The 23,463-nt window shown below is 49.5% G+C and overlaps 1 protein-coding gene across 1 annotated transcript; it reads right to left on the bottom strand.

Annotated features, from left to right (window-relative positions):
• Nucleotides 1-255: 255 nt before the first annotated feature.
• Nucleotides 256-2,170, bottom strand: SMUG1 (single-strand-selective monofunctional uracil-DNA glycosylase 1). The gene is made up of 2 exons (XM_007949482.2): nucleotides 1,841-2,170; nucleotides 256-783 (listed from the first exon to the last, which is right to left on the bottom strand). The coding sequence occupies exons 1-2, from the start codon at nucleotides 2,168-2,170 to the stop codon at nucleotides 256-258; spliced, it is 858 nt and encodes a 285-aa protein (XP_007947673.2).
• Nucleotides 2,171-23,463: the final 21,293 nt, after the last annotated feature.

The raw sequence follows: 23,463 nt of genomic DNA, 5'->3' as shown, positions 1-23,463 counted from the left end.
ACCTTCTGCTGATTACAAGACAAAAGGAACAAGGATCAAAGGAACATAAAGGAAGCAAGAAGGTAAAGGAGCGGGAGCAGGAGTAGTGTCAAAACTGCCAAGGGAGGCTGGTGGACAGTTGAATAGATCAATGAACATGTCTCCCAGCAGCCAGGGAGCCCAGGAAGACCTTGCTGCTCCAAGCCAGGTGTGCAGTCATCTGCTTGCAGAGACTTGGGGACCTTGAATGTGTCCTATGCCTAGGCCTCAGGGCACTTATTCCATCAGCAGTGGAAGTAGCCCCAACTCATTTAGCTTCTCCTTGGCCACTGCCTCCCAGCCCCTGTTGGCTTGTGGGTTACGAGGTGAGGGATGTAGAAGCCCCTCCACCTGGACCTCTGGCATCAGGCCTGCCAGAGCTCGCCGTGCCCGCTGCTCCGCCAGCCGCCCCACTCCCACCACTAGCCGCACCCCCAGCAGCTGCACCTGCCGGCAGAGGGCCGCATCACAGATCCCAAGAAGCTGTTCTCGCTGCTTGGCAGGCAGTTCGGCAGGGGTGAGGTTACGTCCGCTGGGAGCCAGGAAGAGCAAAGGACATAGGTTGTGGACAAAGCAGTGATGGAAGAAGACCTCTGGTTTCCCACAGAGGTTCCGGAAAAAGCCCCAGAATCGGGCACCGCTCACCTCTGACTGTGGGCACTCCAGTCCCAGCACAGGTCGTTTAGGGTGCTCTTGGGGAGGGGGTAGCACAGGTCCCCCAATGCCCAGCCAGTCTCGGACCACACTCACCTCCCCAAAGGGCACCTGTGGGGAAAGAGAAACATGAGCTTTCCAAAGTGGAGACCTGACACCTGGGCTCTGGACCAAATGACACCTTTCTACCCTTCTTGAGGATACAGCCTGGATCCCCCCAGCTCCCCACCTAAAGGCCTGAGACCACAACCCTTGGCCCTGCGGTTTGATGCTGTCCATCCTTCCATTTTTCATTTCAGACTGTGGTCCAGAAGATTCTACTTGTTTGCCTCTACCTCCACTAACCACCACAACCAAGTGCAGAGAGAATGTTGGGGTATCTGGCCCTACTTGGGGCATAATGGACAGCACTGGGGATGGATAGGCAGCCTGAGACAGAAAGGTAGCCAGGGTTAAAGGAGGCACAAGGACAGCGCTGACCACTGCTCTCTGGGTGCCCTCCCAGCCCCAAGCCTCAGGCTGTCATTTCTATCGATCATCATCGATCATCTTTCATCACCCAGTTGGAGTCAATAAAAGCGATTGAGCCTCTTGCCCTGAAGCTTCTTCCCCTCCCCCTACCTGCCAAGCACCACCACTGAGGGGCAGTCACTCATCCTGGTCTGAAAGGAAAGCAGGCAGGTCCTGGAGCCCGGCTCCACTCTGAGCTTCACCTCAGCTAAGAAAACAGGACCCAGGATGCCTGAAAGCCCTGCATTTTTCCCACATGTAGCCCTGTCAACTAATCTCCTCTGAGGACCCAGTAATCCTGGTCCCTCTCCTGAGCCCAGCCCCAAGTCTAACTCCCCTCTAGGGAGAGGGGAGTTCCGGCAAGGTAAGGTATGGATGGGGTTGGGGCTGGCGGAAGGAAAGGCTCTCAGAGGCAATTAGTGGACAGTTCACAGGGGAAACGGAACCACCATTAATGTGCTTGGTTAACTACCGGCAGAGAGGCTGGGAGAGTGAGACCGCAGGAGCCAGTGTGTGCATTGGATGGGAATGGGGAGCAGAGGAAGAGGGCTCATACATGTCTACAGCCATGTACACAAATCTCTACAGTCCACCCAGCCAAATATCCCCATCTTGGGAGCCTCCCACTCCAGCGACCAGGGGAAGCCAGACTCTTTACCCCAGTCTGAGCCATGCCAAAGGGTCCTGGGTTCATGCCCAGGAAGAGCACTTTCTTTGGACCCTGGCAGTAGCGGGTCACGTAGCTGCGATGTGGCTCCCACGCATACTCCACAGGATTGTAGATGAGGCCCACAGGCTCTGAGAACTGCAACTGGTTCAGCTCGGCATTGAGTCGAAGCTCCTCCTCCAGGAAGCCCTCAGCTAGGCTTTGAGAGCAGAGCTGAGGCTCCATCAGGGTACCTGCAGGCTCACTGAGGAGTCCCAGAGGGAAAGCCTGGAGCATGGCCATGCCACTTTGACCTAAAATGACAATGGACAGAGGCCCCATCATCCCTCAGGCCCAGAGTAGGCGGGAGCTATGCTGGCCAGGGCTCCTACTACCATTTTTGGGGCTCAAAGGGGACCCTAAGAGACCATGGTAGTCATCCCCCAGCCTCCTGGCAGCAGTGGACTCACCTCTTCTTCCGTAATATAGGACCCTTCCCTTCCCCACTTCCAGTATCCAGGGCTTCCAACCAGTTCATTCCAGTTTGATCCCCTGCTGAGAATATGCATTTCCACCCTACCCTACACACACAGAATCAGAATTTACATTTTAATAAGATTCTCCAAAAAAACAAAACAAAACCACTGCCAAGTGGATTCCACCAGCTCATAGCAACCCCCATTGGGTTTCCTAGGCAGTAAATCTTTATAGAAGTAGATTGCCCAGTCTTCCTTCTGCAGAGTGGCTGGTGGGTTTGAACCACCAACCTTCTGGTAAGCAGTCAGATACCTTAGGCACTGTGCTACCAGAGCTCCTTAATAAGACCCTCAGATGATTCTTATATATAATTAACTGGGGATCTTGTTAAAATGTAGATTCTGATTCACTCTAACCAGGGTGGAAATGCAAATTCTCAGAAAGAACCTGAATGAACTGGTTCAAAGCCCTGCTTTTAACCACTCACACCATCTTGCCATAGTTGGTTAAATCATCCACCTTGCTAATTCTGCAACCCATGGTCCCCTCAATCCCAGCTAGCTTCTTTCTCACATTAAAGAATCACCAGTGGTGAGTAGAAGGAGCTCTGGTAGCATAGTGCCTAAGGCACTAGACTGCTAACCAGAAGGCTGGCAGTTCAAACCCACCAGCCACTCCTCGGAAGAAAGGTTGGGCATTCCTACTTCTGTAGTGATACTGCCTCGGAAATCCAAGGAGGGGTCACTATGAGTCGGGGCCGACTCGATGACAAATAACAACAACACAACAACAGTGGTGAGTAGAAAGATTACTGGATTCAGAATAGACTCTTACAAGCTACATGACCATAGCCAAGGGACTATTATCTCTCTGAGCCCCAAGTTTCCTCATCCAAATATTAAGAATAATTTCTACCTCATAATGGTGACATAAAGACAGAATGAGGTGTTGTGTGTACATGAGGGGAGGGGCAGTGTGTGTGAGCCAGTTTTGGAAGCTGTAATGGCCATTCCAACCTTCCTTCCCACCACGTGAGTACAAACCCAGTGCCCCAGCCTGACTATTCCACTCACACTTTCAAAATGCTTTTCTTATCCCAACACCTAATCCTCTGTACATACCACTTCTACAAACTCAACCAAATACATTCCTCAAATCCAGTCAACCAAGAATGTGACTGCCCAACCTCTCCACATATCCCAATCATATCCATCCTTCAAGATGCAGCTCATATCATCCCTTTGGCAAAGACCTCAGAACACTGTCATAACTTCCCAGACATCTTAGAAAACAAGTAGGGCTGGTGTAGGGCCTGGGAATCTGTATTTTAAACAAACTTCCCTCAGGCAATTCTGATGGTCCATGAAGACTGAGAACCACTGTGTATCACAGTTAGTGGCTTCTTCAGAATTCATACCCAATTAGACTTGGGAAGAATGCTCTGTTCTTCAGTTTCTCTCAGTACCTCCAGGGCCCTAGCCCTTATTACATACTCAACAAACACCTCCTCAGGTCTCTCAGTTCTTATTTTTAATTCCTGTTCAAAACTACCAACTACCTTCTACCAAGAAGTCTTACCTAGTATCTCCTCTCCATTTCTACCCAGTCCACTCCAGGCCGAGCTACCCATTTTGCACTCTGCTTGCTGTTCACAGACTTAGGCTTAGCTCTGAGTGTGCTTCCACTGAATCTGGGCCTCCCATATGGCAAGGACTGCAGTTTCTTCCTCCCTCTCAATCTCCTTCCTGGACCAAGAGTGACCTCTTCCCCCAGACCCATCTTATGCCAATCTGTTCTCTGACCCTAGCCTAGGGGATGTGGAAAAGTGGGGCCAAACTTTGAAAATCATTCCCCAGCCTCATCTCAGGGGAAGTCTTGTTGATCTGTCTAGATGGCTACTGAAAACCAGCTGGGGTCACACGAAAATTGAGGTGTCTGTAAAGAACTCATACACCTCTAGTGACCTCACTTTGCATCTCGCCAAGCGATGCCATTAGTGGATTGGTTGCTTCGACTCTGGGATGTTTCTCAAATCTTAAGTTAGGCCTATTCTCCTTGACTTTTAGAGACCTGTCTTGGAGACAGGTAGACAAGAGTGACAGAGCCTTATTTTCTGTGTTCCAGAATTTCAAGATCTGATCTGATAGCATAAGCCACGGGCTGAGAGCCAATCAACTTGAATTCTAGTCTCATCTTCATCTCTAATTAAGCAGGTTCTCTTGTGCAAGTCACTTAAGTCTCCCATGAAATGAAAACCACCAACCTACCATTGTTTACTCATCTATTTTTTTCAGTATTTGAGTCTTTACATGCCAGGTACTGTGGCAATCTCTTGGTGGGGAAGAAATCCAAAATTAATAAGATAAAGACCAGGCCTTCAGTAAGCTCATAAATGTGAGGCCAAACAACTAGCTGTTAATGTAGTGCGATTTGAACTTTAATGTCCGGAACAAAACACTCACTACGGGAGCCAAATAGAAATGGGAAATTCTAAAGTCACCAAGAGCCATGGATTTAAGAAAGGGAGGTACTTTACAAGTTACAGCATTATATCACATTAAGTGCAAAGGAAGGGAAGGGTGACTATGATTCCGCATACTTTCAGCAAAAATCTCTCACCACTCAAGAGTACAGAACAGCCAGACTCAGGACAGCTGAAAATAAAGTAGGAAAGTAATTTTTTTTTTCTAAAGTGCTAAAAGGTGCACTGAAGGACTGTTATGTGGGACAAATGTGAAATGGCACACGAGCACTAGAAAATGAACAAGCTTTCTCTCTAAAGAATTAAACTGGAGTGAAGACCGTGCTAAGGGGATTCAGGGCAGTCTTGATGGCAGAACAAAGGACAAAATGACCACTTCTGTGCAAGTGGTACAAACTCATACATAGAACATGCAGGTCTTTGGATTCATGAGAGCCAAAATGAGGGGGTCTGGAGATGTTTTTCAGGCGCTCTGGTGGAGCAGTAGTTAAAGCATTTGGCTGCCGAACAAAAAGTCTGCGGTTCAAACCCACCAGGCGCCATAAGTGGGGGAAAGATGAGGTGGTGGGCTTCCGTAAAGATTTACAGCCCTGGAAATCTTATGGGGCAGTTCCACTATCCCATATGGTCGCTATGAGTCAAAATCGACTCGATGCCAGTGGGTTTCGGAGATGTTTCCATGTGGAAACATAAACACCGTGTAGACTCAGCAGTAAGTCTGGCTACCTAGGTTCTCCGATACCAAATCCAGGAAGCGAAGAAAGAATACAAGGCATTCTCTGCACTCCCCTGTTCAGGGATCTTCACAGAACCACAAATCTTCAAGCCATTTTTACTAATAATATAATACAGCATGGGCTCAAAAAGACCCATCCCTCCTGGATCCAAGAAGGTCGAACGCTAAGGCACTACCCAAAACCTCTGCGTCCCCCCGCGGGCTCCGCCCGATGGGAAAGCCTTGATCTCGCAGGCCTCCCGGACAGCTCCGTGGGCTCGGCACTCCCTGAGCCGGAGCCAGTCCCAGTCAGAGCGAGAGGCCCCAAAAGAGACTTTTAGATTCTCCGCTCGCCTCCACCGGAGGACTCCTGCCAGCCCCCGACCGCCCCAGACACCCCAGCTTCCCAACCTCTATTTCCTCACCTCAACACACTCCCCATCCGGCTTCCGGTTCCTTTCCCCACCCTCAGGTGCGGAGGACGGTGGGAATCGTAGTCTACATTGGTTAGGGAAGGAGATTGGCGTAGCGCGGCCACTTCCGCCGGAAATAGTCAAATTCCCGGAAGGTGCGCTAAATTAGCAGTGGGTGACTCTGGGGGTTGTAGTTTATTGTTTGCATCAGAGCAAGATCAAGGGGTGTTGGCAGGTCAGAAGCCAGACTCTGTAAAGAACTCAGAAATCCTGGATTCTAACCCTAGAGAGCATCACTTTTCAGAAAGTATATTCACAAAGGGATTCTGAATCAGGGAGCATCAATCATCTCCATTCCTTCATCTATTTGAAAGGTGTTAATAATGGCTAAAGATCACTTCTGGCCCTCCTACTGCCCAAGTAAAGAGGAGGCCTCTCCTTTGTAGCCCTACAAGGGCCAATACTGTATATAAGACATCCATAGTGGCACTTCTGGCATCTCCTAACCACTCTGTAGCAAAGACTTTAAGACTCTGCCATCCTCCGTTACTGTCCAAGCCTCATCTCCACAGCTTTACCACTTGCCTTCTCTTTCTCCTCTGCTTTACTATCTGCCCAGTCCTATAACCTCCTATTTTTCCAAATCTTTCCCATTGAGTACCCTTCCCAGGAAGTCTTTTCTGACCAACTGTAACCCTACGGCTATACCCCACAGTATTTTCCCCACCTCCCCGTCCCCATACCAATGTCCAAACTTGTGCTGCTACTTCTGCCCTTTCCCTGCATCAGCATCTGCGTTTGTATGGTGACTGTAAGACTTCATTAGATTTGAAATCCCCTAAGGCCAGTTATCTTCTAGATTCCTTCAACCCTCATACCCTGCACACACACTTCAGCATAGCCAGGATTCTGATCACAAATGCAAAATCTCCCTCCAGGTGGTATGAAAAAGACCAATGAACTCCAGAACAGGAAAAAGTGAGGTAGCACGGAGGCAACACCCTTTCCAAGTCTCCCCTAGTCTCTTACCAACAGACAAAAATTTAATGGGTGCAGCAGGAGCTTTAGAGAGCTCTGACACCCCCTTACCCTTGCCAAACTGTGGAGATGGAATTAATCATCCACCACACAAAGCCTTTTATTTCCTGAGCTTTAACTTGTACCAGATTCTCTCCCGCTTTCTGTCTTTGATTCTCTCTCAATCTGTGCAAATGTATCTCTATCTCTCTAAGTCTCTTCTATAGCTTTTTTTCTGTATCCTTCATGTACATCTCACTGTCTCTGCTCCATTTTCTGGAATAACTGAAATGAGAATATCCTAAGCTTCTAGGAGGTGGCAAATTTACATTAATGGGGTAGGAAAAACTTGGAAAAGGAGGGTGAGGTTGGTTGCACAACTCCAAGAATTTAATTACTGTCACTGAATTGTACATGGAGAAATCATTGAATTGGTATATGTTCTGATGTGTACAGTGTATATTCTCAACAACAACAAAAATAAAGAAAGAATATCCTAAGCTTCTAGAGTGTAAGAAACCTATCGCAGATTTTCCCAATCTCTGTGTATCTATTTCCCCTATCTCTGTGTGTCTCGTCACAAAAAATGGGGGGCAGGGGAGGGAACACCACTGTGGTGTAATTTTATTGCTTAAGAATTCTGGAGGCTCACCATCCCTTGGGCAAGCTTGCCTGACCACCTTACCCCTAAGCCACTTTCTTGTCACTTCCAGTTTATTATCTTGGCAGACCCTCCACACTCCCAGTCTGCCTCCAACTGAAAGTTTCAGACAGGACACTAACGAATGGCAGGTGAGTAGAGATCTCTCTGCATGCCTCCTCCCAATTACTTCCTGAAAGTATTGGATAAATGTTTCTTTCCATATAAGCCCCAGGAAGTCCACAGCTAGGTAGTCTAGCCGGAAGAAACTGAGGCTTAGGCAGCCCACAGTGAGTTCCTATAGTGACTCCAGAAGGATAAGGGGGCCTTCTCTGCCTCTAGTCCATGCTGCTTCTCCCCACCTGGTGAGTCCCTCTCAGGGAAGATGGGAGTGAGGAGCTCTCCTCAAAGGGGAGTGGGGGTGCTTAGAAACAGAGACCCAGAGACTTTCAAGAGATAGAGCCTGCGAGATGAAACATAGGGTGGAGGCTTCCTAATCTGCCTTGTCCCTTTCTTAGTCTCCTGGCATTTTAGAAGGTTTTCAAAGGTTTAGCTAACAGATTTATAGAGAGAACCTGTGGACGCAGGGGCAGAAGCAAATCCACGCTGTGGCTTGGTTGAGGGCCTAGAGGATTGGCCAGGGATCGGCTCTCAGCAGCCCATCAACCTGCTCCTAGAGCAGAATCCAGACGAGAAGGGGTTAACCTGCTCCTCTTGTTTTCCTTTGGTCTCCAAGGGCTGCCTGAGCTGTGTTGGGCCACGAGCGCCATCTATTGGCTTAAGGAGGTCCTAGCTCTGGCTCCAAGCACTCAGGCTAGGCAGGTCATTCTGCACTTCCCCGGTCTCCCTAGCTCCCGCAATAGGGAGGGAGAATTGTCTTGCTGCAGCACTTCCAGCTGCAGAAAATGGGATTAGGGGTTGGAGTTGAGGACACGCTTCCTTCTCCTCAGGTACCCTGTCAGCTCCCACCATTTATGGCTTAGGGAACCTCAAGAGGATTCTGGTGCAGCCACCTCCCCCAGCTCCACACCACCAGACAGCTGTTCTCCATCAGTCCAACAAACATGAAAAGAACACTGTTGTGGGTGGGGGGAGAATTAGAGAGGGCAGGGGACAAAGCAGAGACTTAGAGAGTGTGGGCTCTGGAATCAGACTCCGTGGATTTGAATCCCAGCTCTGCCATGTACTAGTGTTTGACCTTGGACAAGTTACTTAACATCTCTGTGCCTCAGTGAGTCAGTTGTAAAATGGGATAATCACTGTAACCTATGTCTTCTTCAGTGATAATTAAATGATTTAATACATAAAATGCCTAGTACGATGTCTAGCACAGATGTCATGTCCTATAACTGTTAATTGTTATTGCAACCATGGGCCAGGGTCTCAGGCAGGTGCTGGATCTCAGGGCCCAAGATCCAGGCCATAGACAAACAAGCACAGAGGGATAAGATCGGGCAATTCATTCCTAAAGTTTTCAACAAAGACAGTCACTCACATGGGCTAGGCTTGGGGGCTAGAAGTTCAAGATCACAAGGAAAGTTCTTTTTCTCCGTCTCCAAAGTCAGCAGGAGATGAGATGAGGGGGTCAGAGAAGGAAAGCTTGAGATAAAGATGTAGGCAGGAAAGGTGTGAGGTGAGGAAGAGACACAGGCCCTGAAAAGGGACTAGATTTAGGGGAAAAGAAGGGTTCCATGATGTGTAGGGTAAGCAAGGGCAACTGCACCCCAAGGACATGCCCTCCTAGGGACTGACATAAATCTTGTTAGTTCAGACTCCCAAGCCTCCAGAGATATATCACAGCCCCACTCCAGCTCGATGGAGCAGGGCTTAAAACAGGTTCATTACCATTCCACCACCTGCTGATAATTTGCATTTCTAGCCTAGACATACTGAATTAGAATCTACATTTTAACAAGATCCTCAGGTCATTCCTATGTATACATAAGAATGAGGTATTATTGGATTCCCTAGAGCTCTAGTGGTGTAATTAAGGCATTTGGCTGCTGACCAAATGGTCGGTGGTTCAAACCCACCAGCAGCTCCCTAGAAGAAAGATGAGGCAGTCTGCTTCCATAAAGATTTACAGCCTTGGAAACCCTATGAGGGTCAAAATGAGTTAGAATCAACTTGATAGCAGTGAGTTTGGGTGTTAGTGTTTGTTTTTTTTTTTTTTTTTTTTCTTTTTTTGAGGCTGGGGCCAGCCAGGCCTGGGATGGGCTCTCAGCCAGCCATCAGCCTCTAACTAGGGCCAATCCCAAGCAAGAAAGGGTTAACCTGCTCCTCTGGTTTTCCTTTAGTCTCCTTAGGCTGCCTAAGTATGTTGGGCCTGTGATCAATAAGATCTATAAGAAACACCCGGGGATCTTATTAAAATGTAGATTCTGATTCAGTATATCTGGGTGGAAAGGCAAGGTCTCAGCAGGAGGTCAAATGAAAATGAACCGGTTCAAAGCCCTGCTGTGGAGACCTAACCCTCAGTGTCTTCCTCACACAATGAAGGCAGCTATCTATGGGTCCTACAGTTCCCTTCTCCAACTCCTCCCAGAATTGGCGAACCAGTTGAGAATTCACCCATTTGTTTTTTACCAGCCTCAGTCATCTTCCTGTTTCTGTATCTCTGTCTCCTCTGTCTTGGTGGGGAATGGGTCCATAAGATTCTCCTTCAAGGCATGAGGTTAGGAGAGGAATAAAATCCTCTCAATTAAGACAGAAATGCACAGCCAGTAGGGTCCCTGTCTCACCTACTGTCCCTGCCACCAGACCTAAGGCAGCACAGCCTAGCTCTATGGACTGATGGCCACTTAACTAGAGCTCCCAAACCTCCTCAGCTCAGGTGGCCTTCCTCTCTTTGGGGCCTGGACACTTGGGTCCCCAGGAGAGGAGGGGAGACAGGCTGGATAGGCTGATTTGCATCACTTACTTGGGAAGCAATTATCGAAGGAGCTGTCAGCTCAGCGCAGCTTTCTCCTCACGCTAATCGGATTTTGCCAGAGCCTGGGGCTGGTGGGGGGGTGAGTAATTTGGCTTGATGCAGTGGTGGGAAATGTCGGGGCCAGGAGGCTGGACAATCTGTCTGAGTGGTGTTGGAGTTGTCCAGAGCAATTATCCTGAGGGGACCACACAGACATCAGATGGACATCCAGCCAAGGGGACTGGAGTGATCCCCAAGTCCTGCACCAAGAAGGATGAAAGTTAGACTTTTGGCAAAGTGGGAGGAGCATTTCCCACAGGTTGGGCCAAATTAAGAAAAAGGAGGCAAGATGAGGCTGGGAAAGGGACCACCAAGCAGCCACATGGGAAAGAGACCCAAGAATTCCAGCCTCCAGGCTATAGAACACCTATGCCCTTGCCTTGCCCTGCCACGCCCTGCCTACCTCCAACTCCCCTCTAGCCAGCAAGGTTGGGACTTGAACCAAGGATTAGTCTTCCTAGCCCTGCCCCTCCCCCTGTGGCACTCCCAGCCCACATTTTTCCTGCCCCTATCTGTTTCTGTTACTTCCCTACTTTTGCCCCTGCAGTCCTCTTGAATCTGTCTCCTCTTTCCCACCCACACTCCCCCACCCATCTCTCCACAAAGTTTATAATGGGCTGCTGACCCCTTTCCCTGTCTTTGTCCTCCTCCATTCCACCCCTTTCAGAACAGGGGTAAGGATGATAATATCAAAAAAAAAAAACAAAAAAAAAACCTGCAGTTGAGTTGATTCCGACTCATAGCAACCCCCACTGGGTTTCCAAGGCAGTGAATTTTTACGGAAGTAGATTGTTCATCTTCCTTCCACGGACTCTGACCACTCTGACCGGTGGGTTTGAATCGCCAAACTTCTGATTAGCAGTCAAAATGCCTTAGGTACTGTGCCACCAGGGCATCTAAGGATGATGATAAAACCAAAACCACACTCACTGCCATCAAGTTGATTCTGACTCATTGTGACCCTCTTTAGGTTTCCAAGGTGGTAAATCTTTACGGAAGTAGATCACTCAGTCTGTATTCTGTGGAGTTGCTGGTGGGTTTGAACTGCCGCCAGCCTTCTGGTTAGCAGTCAAATGTCTTTGCCACTATGCCACCAGAACAGGATGATAATAAACTCACTGCCCGTCAAATTGGATCCGACTCATAGCGACCCCTCCTTGGGTTTCTGAGGCGGTATCACTACGGGAGTAGATTGTTGTTATGTGTCATCGAGTCAGACCTAACTCATAGCGACCCCTCCATGGGTTTCCAAGGTGGTGTCACTACGGAAGTAGATTGCCCAACCTTCCTTCCAAGGAGTGGCTGGTGGGTTTGAACCGTCAGCCTTCTGTTAGCAGTCAAGTGTCTTAGGCACTATACCACCAGAGCTCCTGCGGAAGCAGATAGCAATAGCTGAATTTTACTGGGGATGGGGAGTGGTGGTTCTGTGGTAGAATTCTCAGCTTCCATGTGGGAGACCTGGGTTTGATTCCCAGCCAGTGCACCTCATATGCAGCCACTACCTGTCAGTGGATGCTTGTGTGTTTCTATGATGCTAAACAGGTTCAACAGAGCTTTCAGACTAAGACAGACTAGGCAGAGGGACCTGGCAATCTACTTCCAAAATTCAGCCCATGGAAACCCAGTCCAATTCACAACAGTCATGGAGATGGTACAGGACGGAGCAGTGTTATGTTCCGTTGTGTATGGGGGTCTCCATGAGTCAGGGGCCTACTGGATGGGAGCTAACAACAAAACAACCACTACCGAGTGTCCCTTCTACACCAAACACCACCCTAGGTACTTACATGGATTGTCTCATGTAATCCTCACAGTAAAGTGTGAGGGACATACTATTGATACCTCCTTTTTACAGATGAGAACACTGCTGGAGTCTGAACTTCCTGAATGTAGGAACCTGTCTGATCTTTGCATCATCCCCAGCGACCAGGGCAGCTCTGGCCACTGGTGGGTGTACAGTAAATGTCTGCTGACTGAAACAATGACTGAATTAATGGTTTACCCTGCTCCCTGCACCCAGCTAGCATCCAAGGAACATCCACATTCCCTGGCTTGCCTTTCCAGCCCCCTCATTTCTGACGCCCCTTACCATCTTAGCTTAGCCTCCCTCACACTCCTACGCTACCCCATGCTCCAACCCATTCGAAACTCAACTTCCTCATCCTCTCCTGTCTTCGCCTTAATAGCCCATGCTGATCTCTTTGCTGGGAACATTCTTCCCACCCCATCCTTGCCATTGAATACATTCTACCTATTCCCCGAAGCCCAAGTCAAATGCCACCTCCTCTTGGAAGCATTCCGTTGTGCTCCTCCCTTTGTGCCTCTCTGATGACTCTTGTCACCAATTGGTTAGTGTTTCACTTACTTCTAAAATGCCTTATGGCACTTGCTGGACTGAGAGGTCAACATTCAGTCTTGTTTCTCCTAAGCATGGGCCCACTGTCTTGTACAACAAAAACCTGTTAAAAAATGAATCTCTGTTTTCTAATTTCATTTAGTTCATTCAGAGATGCATTTTCAATACATCAAAAAGAGCACTGAATTGCCAAATAGGAACCTTGGAGTTAAGGTCTAGCACTTACCAGCTCTGTGACCTTGGGCAGATCATTTATTTCTTTACCTGCAAGAGAGGATAACAATGTCTACTTCAGGGCATGTGACACATCCTTGTCTTACCTGCTCACAGTCTGTCTCCAAGCTGTTGGGGTCTGTCTGTCTCTCTCCATCCTTCTGCCTCACTGCTGAGCCTCTACTTCTCTGACTGCCATCTACTCAGGCATGGAACCCAGGAGTCTTACCATCATCACTCAAGAATGTCAATTCTCCCGATGTTACCATTCTCAGGGGTGACTTCACCCTTTCCCAGGAAGCCCAAAGGACCAGTCCCACCTTGGCTCCCCACCACTTAACAAGTGAGCCCTGAGTTCTCCCTCTGGAAATATTAATAATGAAGAAACAAGGCACTGGACAGGGAACTGGATGCAAATTGGCCCCAATTCTCAGCCCAAGGAAGAGAATGCCTGAGCTGTGGACCTAGAGAAATTCCATGCTCGTTTGCATGTCATTTGCATTATATTTACATGTGATCAATTTCATGTTCAAATGCACAATCCTCCCGGCCGGCCCCAGTTTTCCCCCCAGGGTCCCCTCAGACGCTGCCCCCATCATTCCTCCCAGCCCCTTCCCCTCTTCCCCTAGCCCCTGCCACAACCCTCCTCATCTTTCTCCTTCCTTCTAGGGACCCCAGCCCCTATTTCCTCCCCTCCCCTACCGGCAAGGCCCCACTTGCCCAACCCAGAGTAGCTTCCTGGGGTCTTACCCCTTCCTTTAGGAGGGGTATCCCTGCATGCCCCCTCCCACCCCGAGCCGGGCAGGCGCAGCAGACAGCAAGCGCGCCTCTCAGCAAATCTCAGCCCCATTCAGCCTGGTGATTAATGGCGCTGCCCTCCCCATGAACCTGCCTTTAATACTGAGGAAGTTATGAAACCGCTATACATCAGCAGCTCCGGCCCGCTGCCCCCGCCCGCCGCCACCTCCTCTCCTCCACCCCCTACCCTCAGCTCCCTCTTCAAAATCTCATTTGGGCTCTTGCTGCCTGGGCCCACCCCTCCTCTGGCCTTTGGGGGGTCTGTCTGCCCCTGCTGCCCTCCCTGGTGAGGACCCACATCTCATTTTCCTTTCCTCTCTCCCTCCCTTCTGCTCCGCCCTCTTCCCTTCCCCCCCCCCAATGGCTGCATCTCCGGACCCATTTAGAATTGCTGACATTTTATCTGCGTTACATACATCACTCTATCCCCAGCAGCCATCCCTCATGGATTGGGGGGGGGGGGCAAGGTGGTCCTGAGCTTGGAAAGATGGTGGGGAAACAGGGTGGAGGTGGAGAGATGAATTGCACTTGCTCCACACCCCTTTCCCCTTGGGGCCCTCTCTCCAGCCACCACGTAGGCAGGTGGGAGCCTGAGGTAGATGATGGCAAGGGCTGGTACCATAGTCTCTGCATCCAAGCCCCTGCTACCTTACATCAAAAGACCCTGCTTTAGATTGCACACTCTGGGGGAGGTCCTGTTGCCCATCTTCCTGCCATCAGAGCTCCTCCACAGCGGGTTATGAAGGTGATTGTTTAACTTCTTTTAGCTGACCAGCTCTAGTATTTCCCACACTGTCCTTTTGGGAAGTCCCTCAGGATATCTAACCACTGTGCCTCATGCTGTAGTCATTATTTTCTTCTTATTTTGTCTTTGAAAGGTTGAAGAGCAGCCATTGCCCCTCCAATGCATTAATCTTTTGTACCACTCTGTCAGAAATCATAAATATAGTCATTGCCACACACACTCCTGAAGCTTACAAACATGATAGGAGGCAGAGGCTGGGGCTGCCTCAGAAAGGAGGAAATGAGACTCGAAGTCAGGAGGAAGAAAGGCAAAAACCTTCTTAAGACCAGGAAGCAAGAACGTGGGGGTCCCAAGATCCCAAAGAGCAGCTTTCCCTCCATGGAGAGATGAACAAGACAGAGGGCAGTGGCAGACAGAGAGGTCCAGACCAACTGGCAGTCAGCAGAGGGAGAAAGAAGGCAAGGTGATCTGGGAAGGAGACAGGCAAACAAAGAGACAAACAAACAAAGAGCTAGACAGACAAAGGGACCATCAGCTAGGGACAGGCTGAAGGGCCAGAGGAGGTTGACAGGGGCAGCATTAGGCATGTTCCAGGCAGGACACATGAGAAGAGCTCTTGTCGTCTCTCCATCTGTCTGTCAGTTAAGGTCTCTGCTGGAATGTATCTCTCCAGGTCTCTGGGGCTTTTTGCTCACTGGGTCTGCATCTATTCATTTTCCTGGCAATTTCTGTTTTCCTTGGGCCTCTCCACTCCCTATCCCCTACCCTTCAGTCTCCCCTCTGTCCCAGGCTCTGTCTCAAGCCATATTTCTTCTGCTGGTGTCCCTCACACTCTTGCTCAGCTTTGGGAGGCTCTCAGGAGAACCAGGACAACCTTCCAGGGACGGACAGGAAGGGCAAGAGATCCAGCCTGAAGGACCCTGAGGACGGAAAGAACAGCCCCAGCCTCTGTCCCCACTTCTGGCCAGGCTCAGGAGGGAGGCAGGAAGTACCTGGGCTGGGAAGGCTGAAGGAACTGGACTCTGCCTCCTGTGGCTCAGTCCCAGACAAGTCAGACCTAAGGCCAAGGCACACACTGTACACACGTGGAGTTGTTTGTATCTCATTTGCACATTCCTAACTCCCAGCCAAACAGTGTTTCTTTGCTATTCATAAGGTTTTCCCTGGCCAATTCTTTCAGAAGTGGACGGCCTCTTCCTTCTTCCTAGTCTGTCTCAGTCTATAAACTGGGCTGTTACCTATGCACCAGGTGCATCTCGCTGGGTTTTAAACACCAGAGGCTCAGCCTCAAAACTCACATCTACATGTCACCACAGTAGGACAAACCGACAGACAAGTTTGTCCTGCTGTTGGAGACCTCTCGTATCCCCCCCACCTGGGTCCCTGTGGCTGACTGTTCCTCTGTCTGGTGTGGTGTCTCCACATTTATTCAATCTATATGCTGAGCAAATAATCCGAGAAGCTGGACTATATGAAGAAAAACGTGGTATCAGGATTGAAGGAAGAATCATTAACAACCTGAGATATGCAGATGATACAACTTTGCTTGCTGAAAGTGAGGATGACTTAAGGCACCTACTGATGAAGGTTGAAGAATACAGTCTGCAGTATGGATTACATCTCAACATAAAGAAAACAAAAATCCTCACAACTGGACCAATGAGCAGCATCACAATAAATGGAGAGAAGATTGAGGTTGTCAAGGAATTCACGTTGCTTGGTTCTACAATCGATGCCAACGGAAGCAGCAGTCAGGACATTAGACGATGTGTAGCATTGGGAAAGTCAACTGCGAAGGAACTGTTTCAAGTGCTGAGGAGCAAGGATATCTCCTTGAGGACTAAGGTGCGCCTGACACAAGCCATGATATTTCCAGTCGCCTGGTATGCATGTGAGAGCTGGACAATGAATAAGGAAGACCGAAGAAGAGTTGATGCTTTTGAGTTGTGGTGCTGGCGGAGAATGCTGAAAGTACCATGGACTGCTAAAAGAACAAACAGATCTGTCCTGGAGGAAGTGCAGCCAGAATGCTCCTTGGAAGCGAGAATGGCCAGACTTCGTCTCACCTATTTTGGTCATGTTGTAAGAAGGGACCATTCCCTGGAGAAGGATGTCATGCTTGGTAGGGTGGAGGGTCGATGAAAGAGGGGGAGGCCTTCAACGAGATGGATTGATACGGTGGCTGCGATGATGGGCTCAAGTATAGCAGGGATTGTGGGGCTGGCACGGGATCGGGCAGTGTTTCGTTCTGCTGTGCATGGGGTCGCTATGAGTCGGAAACGACTCGACAGCACTTAACAACAACAACAACTCCCAGCCATCCCTACCGACTTGGTCCTTTGGATTCACAGGCTCTCTCCAGCTCAGTCTGGCCTCTGGAAGCAAAGGAGGGGAAAGGGGAGGGATGAGTATAGGTCTCCCATGGTGGTGCCCTTGAGTCATTCTTACACACCTCCTGCTGGCACAAGACCCATTCCTGCCCTACCAGTGGAGCCTCCTCCCCTACCTTAGTGCCAGCCTCTAACCCTGTGCTCTACCCAAACACGTGCTCCAGACATGACTTTCACTGCCCTGCCTTTGACTCCTGTCCCCATGGTCCACCCCAGACCTCCCTATCCTGCTCTATTTCACTGGATCTTAAACCAAAACCAAACCAAACTCACTGCTGTCAAGTCAATTAGACTCATAGTGACCCCTCATTGAGTTTCTGAGGCGATATCTCTATGTAATAGATTGCCCAATCTTTGTTACGAGGAGTAGCTGGTAGGTTTGAACTGCCAGCCTTCTGGTTAGCAGTCAAATGCCTTAGGCACTATGCCACCATCTTAGCCATCCTTTAAGGACACAGGCACCAAGCTTTCCTCTTCCATTAAATCTTCCTTAGTCACACAAACCCAGAGTGATCATAAAACTGCAGTTTGCAATGCTAGAAGGCACCTGTCTTACCTGTCTCCAGGTAGATAAGGCATTGTTGTTGTTGTTAGCTGCCATCAACTTGGCCCCCGACTCATGGTGGCTATATGTGTCATGAAGTAGAACCACTCCATTGGGTTTTCTTGGCTGTAATCTTCCGTGGAGCCACTGAGTGAATTCAAACTGCCAGTCTTTAGGTTAGCACCCTATAGAAAACTGCTTGAACCACTGAGGCTCCTAGGTAGTACGTTATTATTCCCATTTGATAGATGAGGCAACCAAGGCCCAGGATTGGTTAAGTGAATTTCCCAGGGCAGTATAACCAACCAGTAGGGAGGGAATGAGAGCACTCCTCTCAATGTCCCCGCCTCCTATCCTCTCCTACAGAGCTATTGGCAGTTCCTTTTTTCTCTTAGCTCTTTCTTGGCAGAATTGGTCCCTCTGCCAGAATAGCTTTTCTCTCTAGCCCCTTGTGAACTCGGCAAACTCCAGCTCATCCCTCAAAACTCAGCTCAACTACCACCTCCTCTGTGGATCCTTCCTCGATGATGTTGCTCCTCACTGTATTTAAGCCTCTGAAGCAGCACTTGTCCTCACATTGCTGCTAACAGCTTAGCTCCCTCCCTACCCTCCAATCCTTCTAGGGCAGGGACCACCACATCCTGTTCAGGTTCTTCCCCAGAGCTCACACAGAGAGAGGCACAATATCCTTTAACTGAACCACATTTCATGACCTTCCTTCTCCATCAATCTATTGGGGATGTCAAGAAGACCAAGATGTTGGGCAAAATGCAAGAGGAGAAGTCTCAGGAGGTGATGCAGGGGTGCAGGATGTATGTTCTTCTAAATAATCCCTTTCATTTAACTTAATGGTTAACCAATGAACAAATGGAGAGAGGAAGGTGGAGAAACAGAGGCAGTAGAGCTGAACCAGGGAAGAGAAAAAGGAAAGGGAGACATGAAAGGAAGCAAGCAAGCAAGCAGGCTGGTGGGAGGGAAGGAGGGAGGAGAGGAAGGATGCAGGGTGAGGGACAGAGGGAGAAGAGGGAGAGAAGACCAAGGAAGGACAAATGAGGAGAGTCAACAGAGAAGCAAAGGAAGGAGGGAGCCCAAAGCTTGACCTTCCAGTATATCCAGCAGAGATCTTGGCCTTTGGCCATAGTTTCACCCCTATCCCTGTTTTCCTGTCTGAGACATGGACACATCTGCCCTTCTCCAGGAGTCAGGAGGCTGCCTGAGGTGGGGTGGGGGAGTGGTGTCCATGGAAGGACCTACTGTGCCCCTCGAAGCCCTGAGGCCCTTTCACATACATTATCTCACAAGCTCACAGCAACCGGAAGAGATAGGAGTCCTTATTCCCACTCTACAGATGGAGGTGCTAAGGCAAGCCATTTGCCTCCATGAGGTGGGGTCTGACCCCAAAACTCTGCTCTTCCCACAACCCCAGGGCCCTCTCAGCACTGAAGACAAACAGGAACGAGGCAGAGGACACTTCACTGCCCACTGGGTAAGTCAGGGTGCAGAGGATAGAGGGGGATCAGCCACTTCAACACCGCCAAGAAGGAGTGTGAAGTTGGAGTGTCATCTCCCATTCTAGGAAGGGAATTCCCTGCATCTACTCAGTCTTTGCCTGTTAGGTTGATGATGCTCAATCCAAGAATCTGAAGACCTAACAGGAGCTCTGAACACACATAAGTAGATGCAAGAAAGAGCTCAGTCACTAAGGGAGTGTTCCAGATGTTTCCCTATCAACCCCTTTGAAAGACACCACATGGATCTCTTCCCCATCCCCAAAGCCCGAGTTTAGCAACCTCCATGGTTTCCTGAAGCTGAGAGGAGCACAGTGACAAGTAACTGTACCCAGCCCTCTAAACCTACTGGGAAGTATACACGGGGGAATGTGGGAGAGTGGATCACAGAGGACTCCCCCCAGCCCCACAGGACCACAGCCTCACCCGAGATGAACAAGAAACTTCCCTGTATTCCTCCGCCCTTAGATACTCAAATCCAGTGGCCTCCCTAGGTCAGGAAGTCCCTCCTGATGTCTGGCTCACATCTTTCCTCCTGCTGCCTATACAGTCCTCAGCAATGATGAGAAAGCAGGAGTCTGAGCTGTAATGGTCAGGGGACCAGGAAGAAAACTTCCCTTCAAACCTGGAGCAGGGGTGGTCATGCAAAAAAGAAAGATGGCTTACTCAGCCCTTTCTCTTCCCCCTAGTAGCAATAGTAATTGAGTGTAGACAGCTGGAAGGACTTACTGACTGAGAGAAATAGGATTATGAGAAGCAAAGGCTGCGTTCCCTTCCGGTGTTCTTCCAGCCTGGCGGAGACGCTCAGTGACGGAAGCCAGAGGATGGACCGCATTGTCATTCCGAAAAGGGCCCCTTGTGTTGGGGTTGCTGGGAATCTTTGCTGCTCCTGAGGAAAGGAGAAAAACCTGGTCCCGGAGCCCCCTTGTGGTCACACAGAGGCATGAGCGGCATGAGGTCAGAGCCAGAGTCCAGTGCCACTATGTCGGGGGACAGCCCCTCTTGTGCATCATCTTCAGTGAGAGACCCAGCAGGCAGATCCTGATCAGGAGGGAGCAGGGACCAAAGAAAACACTGAAAGGGAAGATGAGATAACCCGCTTTAACCCCTAATCTGCCACTCTCCAGGTAAGTGACACTGGGTACGCTCTCCCCTCCCCCACTGGGCCTCAGTTTCCTCATCTGTAGAAAAGGGTTAAATAACTGCCCCCACCCACTAGTACCTTACAGGAGTGTGGTGAGAATGAAATGACATAATAATGTTCTATATGTGAACAGCTAGGAAGAGTCTTCAAAACTCCTTTTCAAGTATGTGGGGCAAGGAACTGTGGGTAAGGAGCTGGTCCATGAGGGAGGTGGGGCAGGAATTCTGGACTTGGAATGGGGTGTGCAGTTGGGACTAATGGGTTTTGCCCTTCCCAACTCCACTCAAGATCTCCTGGAGAGAAGGTGCATGGGGGTAGGAGCCCTTAGAGGGTAGGAGCCCTTAGAAGGAAGAGCAAAACCAAACCCAATACAGAAGAGGTGGAAGTAGAGTAAGGAAGAGGTAAGCCTCCACAGGGACAGACCAATCTTTCGCCCTGGATCCACACGCTCCTTTCAGGACAGCGCTGGCTTTTTGGAAGTTCTCCCAGACATCTAACCTCAATCCTTCCTGCTGAGATCAGAGATGATTTCTCCCTGGGGATTCCTTTGGATTTTTTTTTTTTTTTTTGCCCCTGTTATAAACCAAAGGAACAATTCTGAAGTCCTAAAAAGGAAGGAGGGGCAAAGATTTGTGATGGATAAGAGGGAGGGAGGCAAGGGGGTGTCAGGTAGGACCAGGGACAGAAAAGTCATGTTTGTCATTCTCTCTTCTCTGTACCCATAAGGCAGGAACCAGAAGATGGACTCCCTTGGAAGAGGGACTTAGGGCAGATGACAGGGAGGACTTCCCAGAAAAGGGTTGATGAGGACTTTCTCTGAAAACACTTTAGATTGTTAGGAACTAGAGATGACTGGGAGAGGGAGAAAGGGGGGGAGGGACATGGGAAAGGGAAGGGTTTTGTGCATCCAAAGGAGAGAAACCAACACATAGTGGAAAAGAAAGCTGTGGATCCAAAGCACAGGGAACCTGAATAGAAAGACCTCAGGATTCTCCCACTTACCTCTCTGGGCTTTGGTTTCCTTCCTAGGGTTGAGATGATAGTACTTGTTGGATATAAATGAATATAGTACAATGCCTAGCACAGTAGAGTATCAACCACTTAAAACCACAGGCTGGTGAGTGAATCAGCAAGAGGGGCCCTGGAATGTCCTAGCCTTCAAGACAAGCTCTACGATGATGATGATGTTCTCAGCCTTTAGGAGGCTGCATAGATGCCCTTCGGCTTTCAAAAGGAACCCTAGAAGATCACCAGCCTTCCAGTCCCATTACCCAGAAGCCATCAGAACTGTGGCAGGGTTTAGGGGAACAAGGCTAAGTTCCCACCCCAGAGCTCCCAGATCAGATTCTCCTAGGCTGGGCCCAGGAATCTGACTTTTAGCCAGCTTCCAGGTGATTCTTACTTATCCCTGCTGACACAGCCTCACACTGTCATTTTGCAGGGAAGGAAAATGAGCTCAGAGAGATGTGGCAATCTGCCCAGGTCACCATCTGCAGCCTGGGCCCCACATGTTCAGCCAGGGTGGGGCCCTCATCTCTCCTCCAGAACTCCTCAGCTCCAGACTCCAGGAAAGGTCTTCTTGGCCTTGTCTCTTGGTCCTGATGGGGCAGAGGGCTCCCTCTCCCTCTCTGATCACTGTCCAGACCCCTCCTCTGGACAATGTCCATCCCAGAACCTGACACAAGGGAAGTATGCAGTAGGTATTTGTAGAGTGAATGACTCCATCAGTAATGCCTCCTGGCCTCCACTCAGGGGGCAGGAACTCCTATAGGGTCCCTAGATGATGGCAAGGAGGAGAGCTCTTTACTGCTGTTCCTTCCTAATCAAATATGTAGGGAGTTAGGACCCAGGACATCTTGGCTCCCAGTTCTTCCTCAGCCAGAAGGACACAGGACCCAGCTCTGAGATGTGGCTTCCTTGAGTAGGTGAGGGGCTGGCTTACTTATCCTCGAGGTAAATATATAATGTCATAGACCTCTCAAGAGACCAGGCAGTGTGGGTGGCATAGAAGACCAAGGGTTATGAACGTTCCATGCTACCACTATCCCCAGCTCAGGGGGAGAGATGAACCAGAAGGCTGCTGCTAGATGCAGGGGTGAAGTTCTGGGGTCCCCCCATCCAGCCGAGCTCATGAAGGAGGTGTGGCCCCCAGCCTGGATAGGGAAGAAAGCCACCTTCCTGCCGTAAGTCTTCCCAGACAGGCAGGTCCTCTCTGTCAACCTCAGGGGGTGCTGGCCTTAGGATCTCTGCTACAGGAGACCAGAGAGCACAGATCATGAGAAGATCAGGTTGACCCTGAGAAGGGGAGAGTGGGCTGCTCATGCAAATCGCAAATCTGCAAATCATGCAAATAGGTCATTGAGCATTCAAAGCTATACCCATGACTCTGAGTCCTGGCAGGCTAGGGACAGGTGGACTGGGGACTGAGAGGTGCTGCAGACTTTGGTACTCACTGTATGATCCACGTACCAGCAGCTTCAGCACCACCTGAAGGAACTTATAGAAACAGTGTCTCAGCAACTCCCTGAGAGAACTGCTCATGCAGAGTCTGCATTTAAACAAGATCCCCAGGTGATGTGAAGTAAACGTGAGAACACTGAAACAGTGGCTCGTTAAGTGCATGGGTTGCACATGATGCCACACGGGGCTTAGCCCGAGGCCTGGTTCCTCTGTGTGCTAACTGATGCTTCAGTTTGCTCATCTGTAAAATGGATAACATCTACTGCACAGGTGTGTCATGAGGATTACAGCTAATACTGAACAAGATATGTCTGAATCAGTGCTTGGCTCGTGGTGAGCACTCAGTGAGCAGTAAGAAGTGATTTGGGGGGCTATGGCTATCACTATTGTGCAAGATATAACATGCCTAGTGTTGGTACTTGGTTGGGACAGCCTGGTTACCTGCTGGCCCTGTGATCTCAGGCAAGGCCTTGTTCCAGGCCTCAATTCCCTCATTTGTAGAATGAGGTCAGAGTACCTCCCTTATGAGGTTATTGAAGTATTAAGTAGTTAAATGATGTTTATGATAATAACAACAAAACAAATGTCCATAATAATAATAATGGTGTTGTTGTTGTTGTTTTGCGCCTTCAAGTCAGATCCAACTCATAGCGACCCCTCCTTGGGTTTTCGAGGCGGTATCACTATGGAAGTAGATTGTCCAACCTTCCTTCTGAGGGGTGGTTTTTACTATTATATAATATATAATATTATATATTATAA

Source organism: Orycteropus afer, unplaced genomic scaffold (assembly GCF_000298275.1).
Source record: "Orycteropus afer afer isolate SDZICR_OR568_19922 unplaced genomic scaffold, OryAfe1.0 scaffold00247, whole genome shotgun sequence".
Taxonomy (NCBI): domain Eukaryota; kingdom Metazoa; phylum Chordata; class Mammalia; order Tubulidentata; family Orycteropodidae; genus Orycteropus; species Orycteropus afer.
This window is presented reverse-complemented; position numbering and strand designations above follow the sequence as displayed.